At 34.5% G+C, this 21,822-nt stretch overlaps 1 protein-coding gene across 1 annotated transcript in view; it reads left to right on the forward strand.

Annotated features, from left to right (window-relative positions):
• UNC13C (unc-13 homolog C) overlaps window positions 1–21,822 on the forward strand; it is a 744,392-nt gene that overhangs the window by 382,502 nt on the left and 340,068 nt on the right. Inside the window, exons 13-15 of the mRNA XM_051980682.1 lie at window positions 8,599–8,755; window positions 17,282–17,350; window positions 19,335–19,424. Coding sequence (XP_051836642.1) covers window positions 8,599–8,755; window positions 17,282–17,350; window positions 19,335–19,424 — 316 coding nt within the window. The remainder of the gene's footprint in view (window positions 1–8,598; window positions 8,756–17,281; window positions 17,351–19,334; window positions 19,425–21,822) is intronic.

The raw sequence follows: 21,822 nt of genomic DNA on the forward strand, positions 1-21,822 counted from the left end.
TAAGGAAACTGATACTTAGGAAGGTTAAATGACTTTTGCAGCAATAACAAACCTCATCATTATCATCTTTATTTAGTACTTTAAGGTTTACAAAATTCTTTACATGTATTGTCTCTTTTGATAAAACAACCCTGGGAAGAAGTTACTATTATTGTTCCCATTTTTAGCAATAAGAAAACTGGTCCTGAAAGAGATTGTCACTTGCCTGTGACTAGATAAATACTGCTATCTAAAGCAGGATTTCAACTCAGTTTTTTCTGGTTCCAAGCCTAACACTCTATCCTTTGCAGAACCCACTTGACTCATAAGTGGGATCTGAACTCAACTCTTCAAACTCTAAAGCCACTTTTCTTACCATTACACCACTATATATATACACACACATATATATATATATATAAAATCTCAAGTCATTTATTTTCTAAATAAACAATTTAATGCATTTTTGTAGTACTCTTGTTACTTCCATGTATTTAGAATCTAGTTCTGGTACAATCTACTCAAAATGATACTCATGGAGACTCTATCCCATCAGTCTCTCTGAATTTGTTTCTTATGATCAACACATTTACTTTGTTATATGACATTATAATGATGAAAAGCTATATTATCTAGATAGATATATCTATATCATATATATATATATACACACACTATATGCATCTATATGTTATTTATCTGTAGATATATCCCTACATAAAATACACATAAACATAGATATACATGCATATATAGCCTCAATATTTTCTAGTTCAGTCATTTTTTCAGTTCCGTTTGATTTTTTGTGACACCATTTGAGATTTTCTTGGCAAAGATACTGGAGCAGTTTGTCATTTCTTTCTCTAGTTCATTTTACAGATGAGGAAACTGAGACAAACAGGGTTAGGTAATTTGCCCAGGATCACATAGCTAACAAGGTCTGAGTTTGAATTTGAACTCAGGCCATCCTTATTCCAGCCCAGCTCTGTATCTATTGTTATCACCTAACTCCCCTTCCAATATATAAATAATATAGGATAAATAACAAGGAATATAATTCTACCAATTTCCCAGACTACAGTCACATTATGCCAAAAACCTCAGCAGAAGAGGAAACTAGAGTCCCCGTGCCTCCCTTTCACTGAGTTGCAAACAAGCAACATCTCAGAATCCTGCATAGAAGGCAGCAACCCTCACGGTTTTTAGAATATTACTATCAAAATGTACCCCAAGTTCCCCAGCATGAATGAGAAAAACTCCTTAAGGAGCAGCAGGAGCCAAACACAATGGAAGTCTCATGCCAACTTGGATGAGGGAAAGCTCTCCATTTTTGTTTTCACAATAGAATTTGGTCTGATACAAACCCTAGCCCCCAAATTCATTTTCCCCTTATCTCTTCCCTTTCTCCTCTGCTGAAATCTTCTCAGTTCCCTTTTGCAATTATGCTTCCCACCTAATGTCCATCATTCAGATTTTAGATATAGACCACTAATTATCTCTTAGAGTCAGGGTTTTTTGATCTATAAAGGCAATGGGTTGTCTTAGTAGATAAAAGGTTTCACTTAGAATCAGATCTACCTGCGTTAAAATTATAATCTTGGACATTAACTCAACTTTATAATCCTGGGCAAAGTCATTTAACTGCTCTAAGGCTAAGTTTCCTTATCTGTAAAATGAGTTACTATGAGGATCAAACCAGAGAATAAAGGTAGAGTGCCTTACAAACCTTAAACTGTTATATAAAAGTAAATTATTGCTATTATTGTTGTTATTATGCCTACTATTATATTGAAACACTATGGACAGAATGAATTTAGTGGGATAGCACTTTTCTAAGTTTACTGTTCCTGAAGTTCAAAAATTAAATTTGAGTAACTGAATTTAGATGAGACAATAATCTTTAGAAGCTATAGGGACATCTTTGAGGACTTTGAGTAAATGTATAATTTTTATTGTTTGTTCAAGAATCCACAACATATGGAAATTTGATGTGGAAGGATCACTATAATGAATTTCACCAAGCAAATAGTAGAATCAGAGTATGTTCTGGGAATTTCTATCTTTCCTTTCATATTTACCTTTTTGCTATTATCAATGTTTTCAATGTTGTAGTCTTTTGTTGTAGTTCAAATAGAATCAATTTCTTTGCAAGTAGTATTAGAATGAACTCTTTGGATTTTTGATGCCTGAAAATGATGGTATTTGAGGTTTTGAAAGAAATGGATTTTAAGCATAAAACTGAAAGAACACAGGTAATCTTCCCTACTTATTCAGAAGTCTCATGTTCATCTAATCAAATCCTGGTTGTGGACAAAATGCTTAGAAAAGAAACAAACCAAACAACAACAACAACAACAACAACAACCAACAAAAAAACAAGCAATCTTTTTGTGTAGGAATCTTCCACTCTGGGGAAAGCCTTCACTCCTGAAATTCTTCTGTTGACTTGACCAATCGAGGTGTAATATTAATTACCATAGATGATGAGAGGAATTGCTCTCATACTTAATGTCAGTGTAAGGAATATGCTTAAGAAAAATACATCATAGACTTGTGAGGGATGTGGCCATCTGCATCTAGAATGAGGACTATGGGGACTGAGTATGAATAACAAAACAGTGTTTTTGATGCTAGTATAGTGGTAGTGGAGAAGTGTGAGAATTGAGGTGGGTTGATTGGGTGTATAGGTCCAATGTGAAAGAATTCGAGAACCTGAGAAGTCTGAATGACAGAGGGATTTTTATTGGTACTAAAAGCCAGTTTTGCTAGGAAGATAGACTCCTCTGGCAAGAGGTCCTGGCAGAGAAATAACAAAGGTTATCATTGAGAAGAGGGTCTCTTCACAGCAGGCAGGAGTCCTGGCAAGCAGCTGTGCCAAGAAGAGAAGTCCCTTGACAAAGCATAATCCTGCTTCAGACTTCTGCAAAGATTTGGAGTTCCCCGTTGTCTTTTATTGGCAGTCTGGGGGTAGGGCTTCCATTGAATGAGATTCCTTCAATGTTGTCAATGCCCCTAGGCCTAGATTTCCAGTTGAAAATGGAGTACTTATCTTGGAGTTTGAAACCACTCAATAGGAATATCAGGCCCAGATCTCCAATTAAATAAAGTCATTTTGAAGGCTTTTCCCCAGAGTCTTGGGAATTTCCTGAATGGGATCTGGGCCACCCCCAAAAGATCAATAGAAGGTTATGTGACCAAGATCTATAAATGAATGAAGCCACTTAACTTGTCTGGGAAGATATGCTTTCCCAGAGGAGGACTTGAAACTCTGAATCTCCCTTGTTTTACAGATTAAGGGGACACAGTTTCAGAATTCACCCCCATCATTTTCACCTTTTGTTGTTGTTATTGTTTGCTTGCTTGTTTTTTCTTTCTCATTTTCCCCGTCTGATCCTATTTTTCTTGTACAGAATGACAAAGGTGAAAATATGTTTAGAAAAAAAAGAAATATGTATTATGTATAGCAGAGATTATGGATTAATTAACATACATATATATTAAATTTTCTACTTTAGTGATTTGCTTATTTGCTCATTTATTCAATCATTTGATCATCTATTTCTTTTCTATTTATAGAGTAGTCTTACTGAGTAGTTTTAGGGAATCATGAGAACAATTTTTGTACCAAATATATTGATTTCATTAGCAACAACCCTTAAAAAACTGAGCTATTTAAGGCAGAAACAAGTTTATAAAAGGAGTGGGGGAAGACATAATATATTTCCAGGTTAAAAATGTGAAACAAACAATCCCTAGTTTATGGAATATTTTGGATTATATTTTATGGATAAACCCACATTCATCAGCACAAATCCTGACAGATATGACTGTTTAATATACAAATAGAAAATAGAAAACTTCAAGATATTAACTGTGATCACTAAAAGTAAATCATGAAAAGTATCACTGATATTACCCAGTTTTAATTATCAGGCTAAATCAGTATAATATAAATGTCAATTGTCAAGATACTTTTAAAAATTGAAGATTAAAACAAAAGAATTTAAAATATGATAGATGTTGCCTTTAATGACAAAAAAAGCCAGAAAGACTTCTATATGGCAACTGCCAATTCATATAATTAACTTTTGAGATCCAAAATAAAAATAAAACTTGATATGACTGGTCTATAAATGTTTCAAGAAAATCCTTGATGAAAACATGAAAATTGCAAAGGGAAGTTTTTATAAAAATATTTCAGAAGAGAATATATTAAGAAAGAAATTTCACCTCTTCTTTCAGACTGAGCAATAGAGCCACAGAGCTATGAATATAATCATAAGGTATTGGGGAGATGTTAAATAATTCTCCACAAATTCACTACAAATGTATATATACTTAATCACTTATAAGAATTGGTCTTTAAGCCAATTAAGGGAATAAAGGTAGTTAACAGCACACGCAAAAATATATTTTGATTCAATTCAATAACGGTTATTACAAGCCTATTTTGGGTAGGTGCTGTGCTAGGCACCTAAATACAAAAAAAAGAAAAAGAAAGATAGTACCTGCCCTCAAAGAGCTTAAATATAATGGATAGAGACAGCACACAAAAGGAAGCTGAAGAGTGGGGCTGAGTAGATGAAGATTGATTGAGAGAATCTGTCAGCCTCTGAATCAATATATGAAAACAGTGCTATGTGAGGAGTCTGCAAAGAAGAAAAGAAATTGCAGTAGCAGGAAAATGATTCCTATCCTTGTGCTTCTACCAATGTTTATTCTAAAGTTAAGCTATGTATTTATGTATTTGTTAAAGAGTGTGCCCCCAGGTTATTGAGAGGAATTGTTTTTATTCTGCCATCTTGGTAAATACCTTTGTCAAAAGCTAATTGAATATATTTACTGATTGTTAATGAAAGTTAACTGCTTGAGGGCTTTAGAGCTACAGTAGTTGGAGCAACAACCCATAATTACCCTAGAACCTAACAATAGCAGCCACCTTATAGAATACAACTGTTAATGAAAATGCAAATTGAGAGATGGCCCAAGAGGGATATTGTCCAAAATAATGATATTTGCTGATCTAGTGATTTGATATAGTAGGGAAAAAAAATGTAATCTGAATACATTTTCCCTCCTCCAGTCAGGAAAACTGTTGGACTATGATTTCATCCACATAGGAAATCCCCATTTAGAAAATTTCTCTGCTAGGGCAGGTTGAAAATTGGTCATTCATCTTTAAATTATCCTTATTAAATGCACACATAAATTCCACTTTCCAAATCAACAAACGCTTATTAATTTCATATATGAAATTGATGCTTCAGTCACTAGAATAATATGCTTACATATTACTTGCTGGACAAGCATCTAATAGTCAGACCTTTGACCTGGGAATTAGAATATTGTGTTTGTATTTGTAGAGAAATTGATATTGCTGGAAAGACTTATGGGTAGATAAGTATACCTATCATAAAGAAAATAGAGACAGCAATAATAAAAATAACAGTAATAAGTGCATTTGTCTAGTACTTTGTTGTTTGCAAAGTGCTTTACAGCTATTACTTCATATTGATTTTTATAAAAACCCTGGGAAGAATATGCTATCTCCCTCCCCTCCCCCACCAATTTTTTTTTCCCCACTGTAAAATGGGGATCATAAAAGAGTAATGATTTCTAAGGTGGTTATGAGGATCAAATGAGTTGGAATTTGGTATATTTGTGCCTGAAACATATATAAAATATTTCATAAATGCTTATTCTTTTTCATCTCTCTTTTAGAGATGAGGAAACTGAGACAAGAAAACATTAGTTGATTTGCCCTGTGTCATACATCTTTTAAATGCTTGAGACAGGATTTGAACTCTTATATTCTTTATTAAGATCTACTACACCATCCCTTGTGCTACCTTCTTGCCTCTAAGAACAATTTCCTTATGCACTATAATGGTACTTGTGGCTATTTCTAAAATGTACAATCTCAAATTAGTGACCATGTGCCATTAACCATACTTTCCTCAATCTCCTAATTTTGTACTTCCTTTTCCTATCATCATACTACTGCAGCACCGTATCATATGAAGGGAGGTACATTAAAATGGATACAGAAAGAAAATGACACAGTTTTGTTTTCTGTTCTGTATTAACAAAAGTAAATTGGTAAATAAGTGGGAAGAGAGTGCTAAGAATGTCATAGTTCCTAAACTGTCAACAAATACTAACATAACTCTTTCCAATGAATTCCAATTATACTGGTCTTTGGCTCCTCACACATAACATTCCACCTACCAATTCTGGGTATTTTGATTAGCTCTCTTTCATCCCTGAAAATTTCTTCCTACTCAGCTCTGACTTCTGTCTTTGCTGATTTCCTTCAAGTCATCTTCTAAAATCCCACTTTCTACAAAGAGCCTTTTCTCAATCCTCCTTAATCTTAGTTCACTCTTTCTGAGATTATCCCCAATTTATCTTGTGTGTATTTTGTTTTTGCAAAGCTGTTTACATGTTATTTATTTCATTAGACTGAAGCTTCCTGAGACCAGGGATTATGTGTTGATTTGGATTTTATTTGTTTTTTGTTGTTTCTCCATTCTTGAAGAGGACCAATGACATCGGGAGTATGATGTCTTAACTTTCAAATAAATTGGATTTAAGTGAGGCAGGGCTGTACAAAGTTATCAGATTAACTTTCATCTCCAGAATTATCTGAATTTACTGGCTAGACATAAGTCAAGATAGGCCCCAGATGCAGTGTGCTGACAAACATTTTGACTCTGCTGACTCAGATTCATTTTAATATTTTACCATAAATGAAACAAACAAACAAAAAAGAAATTGCTGCAAAATGGGAAAATGAATTGAAGTTCATGTAGGTGAATAAACTTGTTAGCATAATTGTTTTCCCAAGATCTAATGGTAACAAAAAGAATCATTTCATTGGATTTTGGCTTGCCTAGGTCATGACCTGCGTAGCAAATACACACACACACACACATACACACACACACACACACACACACACACACACACACAGAAAGAGAGAGAGAGAGAGAGAGAGAGAGAGAGAGAGAGAGACATCTCTATATGTAGATAGATAATAGATAATGACATTTTATGTGCCAATGTTAGTTGCAAAGGACAAGAAATCACATCTATGGAAACTTTGATGAAAGCCTCCAAATTATGTCAATCTGCACTTGACAATTGATGACTGGTATTAAAGAAGGCACAAGGGAATTTCTCAGAAAATGTGTTGGAAAATATATATTGGGTTCAAGAAATGAAAACCAAAGGTTGTAGACTCCTCAGGAATTTCACATTTCTAATATAAGTTTTCTTCAAGGGAGTATTAGAGGAACAGAATACAAACTATCCTTTTTTTTAATAGCTTTGTATTTAGAAATCATATGCATGGGTAATTTTATAGCATTGACAATTGCCAAATCTTTTGTTCCAATATTTCCCCTCCTTCCCCCCACCTAAATATACCATCATAGCATCATTACCTACTCTAATTCCTTTAATCTCTTTCTTGACTCTTATTGCCAAAGCTAGCATTTCAAATACAATAATGAACAGTAATGGTAATAGTGGGCAACCTTGTTTCACTTCTGATCTTATTGGGAATGGTTGCAGTTTGTTCCCATTGCATATGATGCTTACTGTTGGTTTTAAATAGATGCTACTGATTATTTTAAGGGAAAGTCCATTTATTCCTATACTCTCAAGAGTTTTTAATAGGAATGGATATTGAATTTTATCAAATGCTTTTTCTGCATCTATTGAGATGATCATATGTTTTTTGTTAATATGACCAATTATACTGATAGTTTTCCTAATATTGAACCAGCCCTGCATTCCTGGAATGAATCCTACTTGATCATGGTGTATTATCCTGGGGATGTAAACATTTTTTAAAATGAAATTGCCTGTACACTAAGTTATTTAATAATGATCTCCCTTTGCATACCTGATCTCCAGTAGGAATAAAAAATAAAGACACTGAATCTGTTTATTAAACATAGCCTTTGAGAACTCAGACTCACCTGTATACCTACCAAATGAAGAGCACAAATAGACTTTGTGAGGAGCGGTCGTTTTACTCAGGATGGTTCACATCTTGGTTTTCATACATTTAGGCTATATAATCCTATACAAGTTACTTAATTTCTCAGTGGTCTTGGTAATTCTCTAAGACTATAAATTATCAATGGGGTACTGGCCTGTATTGGTAAATAGAATTTGCTCAGTTGGGCATTCCTTATGTCAAAAAATCAGAGGTTTAGTCCATATCCCTAAAGTTTAACTATGATAAATGTTTAAAACATCAGTATAAGTATATGGGAAGAAGACTATTGAGAGGATGGCATTGAAGTAAAAAAAAAAAAAAGACCTCAATCTTTTTGACAGTTTCTTAAGGTCAACAAAGTTGGCTTTTGAATATTTAATTCTATCCTCTCTACCAAATTGATTCAAAGAATCAGAACAAGGCCTAATTAGTTATCTTGCACTTGAGAAGGTCAAATTTGATAAAGAAATTCTTTGTCTTTGAAGTAGTAGTTCTATATCTTCTTTTTGGTATGTGCATGCTATATATTTGAAAAATATATTTTTTAATGTTCTACCTTTGTTAAATGAACATGACATGCAGTAAAAACTTTTAATTCCTTTGTATTGCAGGCACTTTTCATGTCTGTCTTCTAAGTACATGTGTCCTGGTGTCCCAGCAGTGATGAGTACCCTCCTGGCAAACATAAATGCTTTTTATGCCCACCCAACAGTCTCAACTAATGTGCAGGTATCTGCCTCAGATCGGTTTGCTGCTACCAACTTTGGTGTAAGTATGTTTTTAGTATGTTACAATGACTGGCTTTTCTAAGTTGATTTTCCCATAGTTGTTTATATTCTTTAGTCTATAGGGCTGTTACAGATAAGTTTGACTACAGTACTTATCAGTGGTAAATTGTGAGTCATTGAACAATTAGCAAAAGTAGATTTACTCTATCCTAAAAGCCAATGGTATGCAACAAACCCTTAGCTTATTCCATGGTTTCCCTCCACTTCCATATAGAAATGCATCTGATCAGAAAAGGAGGGTTTCGTGATTCATGTGGTCTTAAGATATCCCTCAAGTTATAAGAGTCCTAACTCTATGTAAGTGGGAATTTTTATTCCCTGAGGTCACTAGAATCCAGTCAGATGCAGGGATAGCTTTGTTGCCTTTTAGGGAAAATTAATTTATCTTTGCAGGTTTTTAGGGAAGTCTAATCCTGGTCTTATTCCCAGGTCCTTGGATTTAGTTTGTTTTCAGAATATTTTTATAGAATCCTCATCCCTATTTCTATTTAACATATAGTGCTAAAGCTTTAATACTTATTTGAATATTTTTAGTAAGATGCATTTATAGCGACAATTATTGATCAATCAGAGAAGAATCCAAATTTGATTAAATCTAAATCTGTAGAATGTTCTTTGATTCGGTAGTAGAAAAGATATTTTCTTTGTGTTCTAATTTTTAAAGTGAAATATTTAATTGTTTACTAATCCTTACTACCATATCACCATAATTGTGACCCTTATGGCAGCTATTAGTATATTTGGATAACCTAGACTTCCCTCCTCCCAATTTTGCACCTAGTTGAGTCTTTCCTTATTAGCACAGAGTCAAAAGCTTTTTTCCTCAATTTACCAGATTAATTCAAAGAGGATTAAACAGAATTTGGAGGCAGCTAAGTGTCACAGCAGATGGAGTGAGGGGGCTGGAGTCAGGAAGACTCATCTTGAGTTCAAATCTTATCTCAGATACTTCCTGACTGTGCGATCCTAGACAAGTCACATAACCATGTTTGCCTAAGTTTCCTCAACTGAAAAATGAACTGGAGAAGGAAATGGAAAACCATTCCAGTATCTTTGCCAAGAAAACACCAAATGGGGTTATGAAGAGTCAGACATGAATATAAAACAATCGAACTATAATAGCATTTTTCAGTTTGAAAAGAGAATTTGAGCCATTATCATCATAATCATTATTATTAGCAATGTCTGGATCTTTGACTTCATCATCACAGAAAAATCTCTGTTCACTGATCCACAGAACTGCAGCTTCTTGGCTTGAGAAGTTTAAGGACTTGTTAGTGTGCATTAGAGGCAATATTTGAGTCCAGGTCAATTTAACTCCAATTTAATCACAATCTCTCTTCTAGACCACACTAGAAGGTATATATCAGCCACTACATGGCCATGAATAAAGTCCTCATTTGTCAATGTGATTTAAATATCACACAAAAGTTGAAAATAATAGTTTTGGTAGGGCATGAAATGGAGTTTAAGGGGAGGAATGCACAAACTAAAACTTAAGTAACATTTTCCTTTTATTTCCAAATGTCTAAAAGGTCAATTATAATTCCAGCTCTTAAATAGTCAACCAGCACTGAATTCATGAATGTTTAGTGAACTTGGTAAGGAATTGAATTTTGATTTATAATATCCCACTTTAGGAATATAGATAATTCAAGGCTCTATTAAAGCCTGGAAAGTGAAGATAGAATTGGAGTTATCTGTATCATTCCCACTCAAACAGGTTTATTTGGTTAGTGAAAAAAAAATGTGCTTGTAGCTTAAATTATCTGTATAATTGATTAAATTCCCGTTTTTTGCCAAGCCTACACCAATACCAAATTCATAAGGAACTGTTTTCTATTTTTGAACATCCAATATCCAATTAAAGTAACCTTTATGTGTTGAATTATTAGTGTACTTGATTATGCAAATTGTGTTCTTGTATGCTTTGTTTTGTTGTATTTTTTAAATGAATGACGGGATAATTCATTCTCAAGTGAAAACACAGTGTAGCTTTGAAACTTCACTTTATTATCATACAATTTAATAAAGAAAAGGTCAATTTCCAGTGCAATAGATAAGAAAAGTATGGATATACAACTACTTTAAATGGTTGTTAGAAATGACCTTTTTGGCGCACATATTTTTAATAAATAGTAAATTGTTTAAATGTATGCTTTATGGCCACATTGTGTTAAGGACTATGTGGTTGAGGGAGGTCTATCCTATACCTGGTTAAAAATCCTATTTTCAGTCTATAGATATGAAATATAGTGAATGAGAAAGTAAAATCTGAATCAAGGAAGTCAAAAGAAGTAGGGATATGAAGTAGCCTGAGTGCTTTTTCTCTTCTTAATGTATGTTTTGGTGTATGCAATCAGGTAGTTTATATGGTTTTGGGAAAAAGTTTTGTTTCCCTTTTTCTGATGAAGATACCTGGAAAGAGAGAAGGACACAAAGTATAAAGGGGAGAAAAGTTTAAATGGTCTTTCACAGTAGGACGGTGTAATGACCTCATATTTAAAATCAGCCGAAGTCAGGAATTTAGGTTAAGGGGAAAATCTTCAATTTTTATTCTCGTAGAGGTGAAGAAAGATTTGGATAGCAATATGGGCAGCTGCGACAGGAAGCCAGCTAGCAGAGGGGGAATCAGAGGTGAAGGACGTGGTGATAGCAATGCAAGCAGCTGTGACAAGACTCTAGCCAGCAGTCTCTCTTTCCGCTTCCCTCTTCACTTCCCTGCCTCCACCCACCAAAAATGTCATTTCCTATACAACACATCAGGACTTGCACAAAGAGTGGGCGGGGGCCATTCTTTCTCCAAGCATATATATTAATAGAGTATGATCCAATTATTATTTAGCCTCACGTGCTTGGGACCTCAGTGCATCAACTTGAGCCTCAGCCCATTACAGGACAGAAATCCTATAAATCAAGGGAAGAGAACATAGAGCTGGGATTTAGATCTGTTTGTTTTTAATAATGAACTATATGACTTAGGTCAATCAATTAATTACTTTGTGCCTCAGTTACCCTGGGAGCCTATATTTTTATTATACAGATCAAATAAAATAATAGGAATGAAAAGCTTTTTAAAGTAAAATTCTTTAAAATATAAGTAAAGCATTCTCATTCTTCTTTGAATTCAGGTTGATGTTCTTCCAAAATATGGGTCACACCACACAAATAGCCATGGGCCAGTAGTTTAGTTATATGGATTGATTCTTGCTTGGCCAAGGACCAGAGAATTGGCTGTAGCCATATCAACAGAGTAGTCATTTTTGGTCATGCATTGGAACCCAGCTGAGCTTTGTTATACAAACCTCACTTTTGGAATAGTATCATCAAGGGATTTTACCTGTCACACAAAGCAGGCTATGTTTTATGCTCATTCTGTTTCTAATATTGTTCCTGGCTAAGCTATAAGGAAAAGCTTAACCTTGTGGAACACTTGGCTTTTCTCCCTTTCGGGAAAGTCTGTTAATGGTATCATCAACTGTGAAACCTACTTATAAGGAAGTCCCTTCATTCATGTTTACCTGAAAGAAAATGCAGAATGGATTTCAACAGAGCCCAGTGCTTCATCTGCAATGTAATTACCAAAAAAAAAAAAAAAATCTCTGTAATAGGAAATAGCAAACAGAGCAGGAGACAGAACTACCTCAATGCTTTGAGCTCCATTCATTTAAAAAACTTAAATCCTGACTTATTGTTCTTATTAGTAACTACTTTTGCTGAAGAAAATGTATTTTATTTTTGAAATGTTATCTAATTTTATGGATGCCTTTTTATATCATATTAATTTCTAAATATATTCCTTTAAACTTTTCTACACAGAGGCCATCTGCTTCCACAGCATTTTTCAGAAAGGTTTAGCAAAATTAACGTGCATATTGGGCATATCTGATTATGTATAGTAATCAGTGGTTCTCAAAGTCTGGTCCAGAGCATCCTGGGAAGAGTCTACAAATTCATAATTAGTTTTTATTTTTAATGTGATCAATATCTATAGCCATAAACCACATAAACAAAAACTCTTTGGACAGATCCTCAATCATTTTTAATAGGATAAAGATATTGAGAACAAAAGTTTGAGGACCACTGCGTGTAGATCCATACCACTATAATGAAAAGAGGGAGAAGCATAGCAATTTTATTTTAAAATGGGAGGAAACTTTCTTCAAGTAATCTAAGGTAAGAGAGAATTTGTTAGGAGTTTGAAGCACCTAGGCAGCACTACTAGAGTACTAGACTTGGATATTTGAAAACATAAATTCAAGTTCAGTCTTAACGTAAAGGCGATTCCTGGACAAGTCATTTACCTCTGTATGTTATAGTTTCTTTATCTGTAAAATGGGAGTAATAGCACTACATTCCTCCAACTGGGGAAATATAAGTAAGAAGGGGAGGGGCACTCCAGTCTGTCTCAGTCCTTTGTGGTGTGACTTTTCAAGCTGTCTGGATAATGTGAGACCAGACCACCTCATCACCCAAGTCGCCAGTCATTGGCTTAACTAAGCAAGAAGAATGTCCCCAAACACGTTCTCTCACTGGCACAAATCTGAAAGGAGTTTTTGGCCCTGTTTGCTAGGAAATAGTTAGACCCCATATAGTTTTCTGAGCATAGGAGCCTTCCTCCACATAAGTCCTAAGGAGATGCCTGAGATACAGAGTATCTGTGTGGCTGCCTCTCAGCCCCACAGCTACCAAGATGGGAAGGCAAGCTTCCCGATCCAAACCCCAGTACTTTATCAGTTACATTGTGGTGCTCCCTTTGGCTCACGGTAAAATGATGATGAAGTAATTTCAAGAGCATGAATGACTGCGGGAGATGGGGAAAGGCTTTGGGAGTAGCTGGCACCCAATCTGTTCCTTGATAAACATAAGGAATTTCTAAAAGACAAGTTAAGGAGGGAATGTTTTTGGAAGAGGAGTGATAGGCTTCTTGTGCAAAGGAATCCAGATGATGGAAGGTCACACAGGAAAACAATTAGTTAGCCGATATGACTGAAATGAGGATTATATGAAATAAAAGGTAGATGGGAGCAAGACAGCAAAAATCATAGAATGTCAGGTTGAAAATTTAGTATTTTATCTTAAAGGCAATGGGGAACTCTGATGATTTTTATGTTTGGGTGTGACTTAGATCTCTATTTTAAGAATATAAATTTGGCATCCAAGTGGAGGATGGATTTGGGAGGAGAGAAACCTAAAGCAATGTGTATTAAAAATAAATAAATTTAGTAGAAAAGAAAAAAAAAAAGTGTGATAGGTGGAGACTGCAAGCTTGCTTACCTGTGACTGCCCTAGAATACAGAATATACACTCAAGGGGTACAGTCAGATGGTAAAGTGAAGGCGGGGAAAAGAAGCATGGTTATGCAGGAAATGGGGAGAGTTTTCTCAGTAGTAGATGAAGAGATGTTATGATGGTAAGTGCCATGTAGAAGTTAGTTTATAATTGCTCTGAAGGACTGACTAGAAAGAAAAGAGGAGGCTAGACATTTTCATAGCATTGAGGGAAAGGGAGAATCTGTTAAGAGATAATGGATGGAAATGGTATGGTTGTATTAGGTGCAATTAATTATTGAATTCCTCACAATTAATTATTGAAGAGACAGAGTAGGATTGGATCCATCTTGGTATTCTCTTATTGGGTCAGTCATAGAACTTTTGAGGTCATGCAACAGCCACAGGGGGATAAGGACACTTAATTGAAGAGTAGAGGATAATTATTATCCATTTCATAAATCTATTTTGCTGATGACATTCTTCTACTTATTCATACATTTATTTAACAGGCATTTACTAAACACCTACTAATATGCCCTAGACAATCTATTAGGCAGTGGGTATACAAAACCAAAAAGGAAATAGTACCTTTTCAATATGAATGCAGACTGGATTAAACCATATATATATATATATATAGTAATTATTAAAAAAAACAGGAGAAGACTGACAAGTAACAATGTTTTTCAAAATATTTATAACTTCTATTTTATGTCTGTGGAATCTTTAAATAGTACAACTAGGAGAGGATCTTAGAGATTATTTAATTTAGTGTTAAAAGTGGAATATTTCTGAGATCCTGTGAACTTGAATTATTTGTTGTTTGCTCTTTGGTAGCTTTATATATTTTTCTTTGTTTTTATTTAATATTTATGTATCAGCTTAGGATATGGTTGTTATATGCTGCTAATACTATTCTTTTACATGGAGGAAATTTCTTATTTCTATATACACAGTTAAGCGTATAGATGTAAGATCCTACTCAATATAGATACAACCACAGTAGGATTTTGGAAGAGGAAGAAGGCTGACGAACATATAAAATAAAATCCTTGGAGATTAAAATGTGAACACTCATATAGGCAAATGTTACTGTTTTAGAGAATTGTTTGAGATTTTGGAATGGAATTAACCCAAGAGGTTTGCCATTACTATAGTTACAATAAAGCATATTTTTGACATGGTAAATAACAGAAACAGAAGTTGCTGTTTAAATTTCAGTGCATTAAAAAAAGAGTACTGGTTTCTTTCTACAGTGATATGTTTATTAAAAGTACAGTTGGGCTAATATATAATATTCTGAAGAGCTGGACAAAGAGAGCACTGAATCACTTTGCTATCATGGGATCATAGCTTGAAGGGAACTTGAAGTCCATCTGTCATGGTCCTTTTCATTTAATAACTGAAGATTCAGAGGCCAAAAGAGATTAAATGACGAGTTTAAAGTCCTAACTAGATATTTTGACAGAGTCCAAAAGCAATCTAGAATATTTTTAAAAGGGGGGAAAGAGGTTCAAAAGAGACTTATGGTAAGGTTTTTGATTTGTTTGTTTTGATACACCATTGGTGACAGTAAAGCTGTGGTGAATTTTCAAAGTGGTGTCCTTCTATACAAGAACCAATGGATTCTATAGTGCTGGAACAACTTCCCACTTTGATAATCACACTAGAATAACTTTTTGCTCAATACTAGATAGATAGAATAATCCATGTAACTTTCTTAGAATTCTGCTAGGGCAACTTCATTGGACACAAATTCAATCAACTCTGATGAAGAGCCTATTGTAAAGTATAATGTCATTCATCATACTCCATCCAGAAAGCCCTTTATTTACTCTGAATTTGTTGTTAGCTGGGGTTATCGGTAGTCACTGTGGGTAAGTGTATTTTGATTTATGGGATATAAACTCTGTCAGAACAAGTCTTATTTACTGACACAGGACTTCCCAGCATGACAAGCTCACATAAAAGAAGGTACTCTGCTCTATGAGAAATGCAGAATTTCAGTAGTTCAAAAGAAATGTGAGATGTGCAAATATAGAGATATCTCCATCCCAAATATTTGTATGAACTATTTGTGCCCAACCTGTAGTAGAGTCTTCCAAGCTCATCTTGTTCTGATCAGCCACAGTCAAACACCCTGGACTTTGATCCCCATGTAGTGATGTCATTTAGGTCCTCTTCCAGAATGAAGGACAACAACTAACCAACATGTCTATCTAATATTAGCACATTGCCTCTTGTATACATTGTACCATCTTTCTTGATAGAATTCAAGTTTTTTGATGGCAAGAATTTCTGTTTTGCATCTTTTCTCCCTTAGTTCCTGGCACAAGCCATAATAGGGAGTTAATAAATACTTGAAACAAATAATACATAATCAGACTCAAATGATCCATGGAGCCTGAGTCAGTCTCTAATAATAAGCAAGGTGCTCAGGAAGGTGGTAGTGTGTGTGAACCTAAGAGATTTAATTTGTGAAATAATTCTTGGTGGTCTTGGAGTGTTCATTTTATAGTTAGGGAATAGCTTTCTCTCCAATGAGAAAGCTTATACTGGAAAATAAGTCCGATTAGCTGAAAAGGCAGAGAGTTAGAAAAATCTGTCTTTTTCCCCTTTGGGGATTCTGAGGTTAGAGTTTAAGTAACATTCAAATATGCTTCTGTGTGTTTGAAAGAAAGAAAGAAATGTGAATTCATAAGAGTATTAGGACAAACCTCTGTATTTTAATTAGAAATGAAACTCTCATTTTTCACATGGCTCAAAGCCTTTGTGTTTTTTAAAAAATATTTTCATGTTTTCCCCTTCCCATGGAGATTATGCTTGTTTACCTCACTATGAGCTGGTTATCGAGATAAAGAACAGGAGAGGAGGAGAAGAAAGGAGACTGTTGGTGCTTACTAATGCTAATCTGAAAGCTCCTGGCTGGGTGCCAGGAGCATTTGTACAGCATTAGGGGAATGGTGAAGTATGGCAGCAGGCAGAAACGAAGATCAACAAAACACATTTTGCAATTTCTGATACACTTCCTATCATCTCCTAGCAATGCTTGTATGACTATAAATTGAAAACAACGTGCCTTGTGAACAGATCCCAAGAGGAAGGCAGGAAATCCATGCTTTATGTTGGGCATTTTAAATGGTACTTTTACCCGTGATGCAATTAAAAAAAAATTATCCATTCAACTTCCAATGAGTGTGGTCTTCTTTTTTTTTTCTTTTTGCTTTAAACAGAGAGAAAAGTTCATTAAACTACTGGATCAATTGCACAACTCTTTGAGGATTGATTTGTCAAAGTACAGGGTATGTTCATAAATATCTTCCTAAGAGGAAAATATAAAATTGGTTGAAATGGCTGTTTATCATATTACAGAGCAATCATTTGTAGAATAGAATCTTAACCCTCATGTTAATTTGAGGAATCTATTGTTTTTATTTTCCTAAAGTTAAAAGCGTGCTCTAGCCCTCCCCCCACTCTCTTTCTCCTTTCTCTCTCTCTTCCCTCTCTTTCTCTCCCTTCTTTCTCTCCCTTCTTTCTTTCTTTCTTTCTTTCTTTCTTTCTTTCTTTCTTTCTTTCTTTCTTCTTTCTTTCTTTCTTTCTTTCTTTCTTTCTTTCTTTCTTTCTTTCTTTCTTTCTTTCTCTCTCTCTCTCTCTCTCTCTCTCTCTCTCTCTCTCTCTCTCTCTCTCTCTCTCATAAACTCAAATAAAGAGAGTTCAAATGACTTGCCCAGGATCACACAGCTAATAGTGTCTGAGGCTGATATTTCTTTTTTTTAAAAAACTTTTTATTGACAGAACCCATGCCAGGGTAAATTTTTACAGCATTATCCCTTGCACTCACTTCTGTTCAATTTTTCCCCTCCCTCCATCTACCCCCTCCCCCAGATGGCAAGCAGTCCTTTATATGTCAAATAGGTTGCAGTATATTCTAGATACAATATATGTGTGCAGAACCGAACAGTTCTCTTGTTGCACAAGGAGAATTGGATTCAGAAGGTATAAATAACCCGGGAAGAAAAACAAAAATGCAAGTAGTTTATATTCATTTCCCAATGTTCTTTCTTTGGGTGTAGCTGCTTCTGTCCATCCTTGATCAATTGAAACTGAATTAGGTCTCTTTATCGAAGAGATCCACTTCCATCAGAATACATCCTCATACAGTATCATTGTTGAGGTATATAATGATCTTCTGGTTCTGCTCATTTCACTTAGCATCAGTTCATGTAAGTCTCGCCAGTCCTCTCTGTATTCATCCTGCTGGTCATTTCTTACAGAACAATAATATTCCATAACATTCATGTACTGCAATTTACTCAACCATTCTCCAATTGATGGGCATCCATTAATTTTCCTGAGGCTGATATTTCTAACTCCAAGCCCAGTGCTCTAGAGCTTGTAAAATCTACAGTGCCATTCTGGACATTGTGCCTCAAAAGAAATAATTCTAAACGAATCCCTCACCTTACTCCTGGAAGTAGACCCTTAAATGTAAAATATATTGAACATTGAAAAAAAAATCTTTCCCAAAAGATTTACTCAGCATGTTTGGCATTTCTCAGACTATGTTTTTATTTTTTTAATCTATGAGGATTGAGAAAATTATAAGTAAAGGTTATAAATAATCCCCTTCTCTGAATTATCATAAGTATAACCTATTATTTCTGATTTATGTTGTTTCATGCTTTGATTGTTTCTTTGTGATATTTGATATAATTTATATAAAATATAAAATCTCTGAGTATAGAGTGAAGGAGGATGGAATTTTTTTCCATCATCGTTGCCCATAGTTGACTTGTGATCACTAAGAATTTTGGAAAATTACAATTTACATTTGCAAAGGGAATACCCACACTTTTTAAATCATAGAAGCAAAGATTTAGAGCTAGAAGAAATTATAAAGCTCATCTTATCCAATTCTTTCATTTTACAGATAAGAAAAATGTGACCCAGGGAAATTATGTGACTTTTCTAAGGTCACACAGATAGAAAGTGGCAACATCAAAACTTGAACTCAAAGTCTTTTGATTTTAAATCCATTTCTCTTTATTGAGAGGACCATGATAATGATGAATCCTTTTGAAGTGTTTTTCTCCTTAAATTGAAATGGCACATAAAGACCAAAATATTTCATCAATAAACTTTTTAATCTTAATAGCTCCATATCTTTTTAAAAAAAATTTATTCCAAATTTATACTTCCTTTAAAAAAAGAAACAGTTTCTTTTTCCTTAGGGTTTGATACTGATAACTTTACCCTGTATGTTTCTCCTTTTCTCTAATTAACTAGGACAACTTTCCTGCTAGCAATTCAGAGAGACTTCAAGATCTGAAATCAACTGTTGACCTACTAACAAGCATCACCTTTTTTCGAATGAAGGTATCTCATTTTATTTCTGTCATTGTCTTGGTGAGAAATAAAACACATTCATTCTTTCAGGAAAAGTCATGTTTTACTGTCTATTTCTGATCCCACACAATTTGGCCTCAGTGATTAGGTGCCAGCTTCTGCCTTAACTTGATGAATCTCCTAATAAAATTTGATTTGAGTAAGTAAATGTCCTGACCTCTTATAGCCTTCTGATATATTCAGCCTGACTTAGTTTTAAATTAAGTCCATCTTGAACAAAGCTTTTTGAAAAATCTAAGCAGATATGAATCTTCTGAGCAAGAATTTAAAGTTGAATTGCAATTCTTTCCTTACAATTGTTGGACTCAAAGGGCATCATTAACTCATCATCCAGAGATAGAGAGAGTGAAACTCCTTCAATTTCAACCTTGTTCTTCAATATTTAGACCATATTCCTCAGCATTTGTCACACTAATCACTGCAAAGTCTGGTTTCAGTTGTATACAAATGAAATAGTACAATCTCATTACCCAGAAGATTTGCTTTCTATCTGACAGTATTTTTGTTATTGATGTGCTCTGATGTTTCCCTTTTTGATTTTTGCCTCCTTATCTTACTCTACCTTGCTAGTAATTACTTGACATGGTGATGATTTTGGTAATGGCACAGGTCATGCAATACCACAAAAGAATCTTTTTTTTAATATCTTTTTTTTAATGCATGCAATGCTGATAGTTTTCAATATCTACCCTTGCAAAGCCTTGTGTTCCAAATTTTTCTCCCTCCCTCCCCACTTCCCCTCTTCTTTAGCAAGTAATCCAATATAATTTAAACATGTGCAATTCTTCTAAACATATTTCCACATTAATCATGCTGTGCAAGAAAAATCAGATCAAAAGGGAAAAAATAAGAAACAAAAAACAATCCAGCAAACAACAAGAAAAAAAGTAAAAATATTAATTTATGATCTGTATTCAGGCTCCATAGTTCTCCTTTGGATGAGAATAGTACTTTCATAAGCTACTGGAATTGCCTTGAATCATGTCATTGTTGAAAAGATCCAAGTATATCACAATTGATCATCACATAATTGTTTTGTGCATTTGGTTCTACTCACTTCAGTTAACATCAGTTTACATAAATCTTTCCAGGCTAAAAATAATTTTAAAAAATGATCACAGATTTTCAAGGATATATTTTTTTAAAATGTTGGCTTTTGATCAATATCATACAAATTCTACTGCTTACTCTGGAAGATACTGTAAAAGTTTTTTCTCTTTCTGTTTATTAAGATCTTATATTAACTAGAAATAAAATTATAAATTACCATGGAAGAAAAATATTACAAGGTTCTTAAAAGTTGAGTTAAAACTCTTTTAGGTGAAGTTATGGGAGTGGAACCAAAATGGTGGAGTGAAGTTAGGAAGCTGCTCCATGTCTCTCAGTTTTCCTCAAAACCAAGCCTCTAGACAAAGCCAGATGGAATGAAACCACTCTTCAAACCAAGACAGAGTGGAAAAACTCCAAGAAAGGTCAGTCTCACTAGGGTAAAAAGAGTGGCCAGCCCAGCTCAGAGTCTGGAAAAGCCAATAAGAGGGTCTTAATCACAACAAATCAGCAACTGAGACATTTGATCCTGGCTCAGTAGAGGATCAGATCAGTGGGGCAGCCTTCAGTCCTAGCTCAGAAGTCAAATTCTGGGAAAACAGGGTGTTTCCTAGAAAGAACAGGCCAAGCTACCCCTTTCAAACACAAGGGGCCCCTGTGATCAAAGCCAAGGCTCAGAGATCCATAGGAAGCTTGGAACAGTGCTTTACCTCAGACATTAAAAATTAAAAAAGAGGAAAGACCAAAAGGAAAGGAAAGGAAATGAGCAAGAAACAGAAAAGAATCTTGACCATACAAACTGCTATAGTCAGAGAACAAACCAAAACATTAACTCAGATGAGGACAAAATGGCCACAGAAAATCTCAAACAGTGATATGAATTGGTCTTAACCCCACAGAGGATTCTTGGAAATGCTCATGAAAGACTTTAAAAGGCAGATAAGAAAGGTAGAATAAAAAATAAGAAAAGAAACAAGAGGGATGCAAGAGAGAATCAATAGCTTGAAAAAAAGGCAATTCTTTAAAAATATATTTGGCCAAGTGCAAAAAAAAAAAAAAAACCCACTGAAGAAAACAGCACCTTCAAAAGTAGAATTATTCAAATAGAAAAAGAGATACAAAAGATAACTGAAAAAAATCACAAAAATTAGAATGGGGCAAACGGAAGCTAATGACTCTATGAGATATTAAGAATCAGTCAAATAAACTAAAAAAAGGCAGAAAATTGAAAATAGCTCATTAGAAAAACAGCTGACCTGGAAAAAAAGATTCAGGAAAGACAATTTTAAAATTGTTGGTCTACTTGAAAGCCATGACCAAA

Source organism: Antechinus flavipes, chromosome 2, assembly GCF_016432865.1.
Source record: "Antechinus flavipes isolate AdamAnt ecotype Samford, QLD, Australia chromosome 2, AdamAnt_v2, whole genome shotgun sequence".
Classification (NCBI taxonomy): Eukaryota; Metazoa; Chordata; class Mammalia; order Dasyuromorphia; family Dasyuridae; genus Antechinus; species Antechinus flavipes.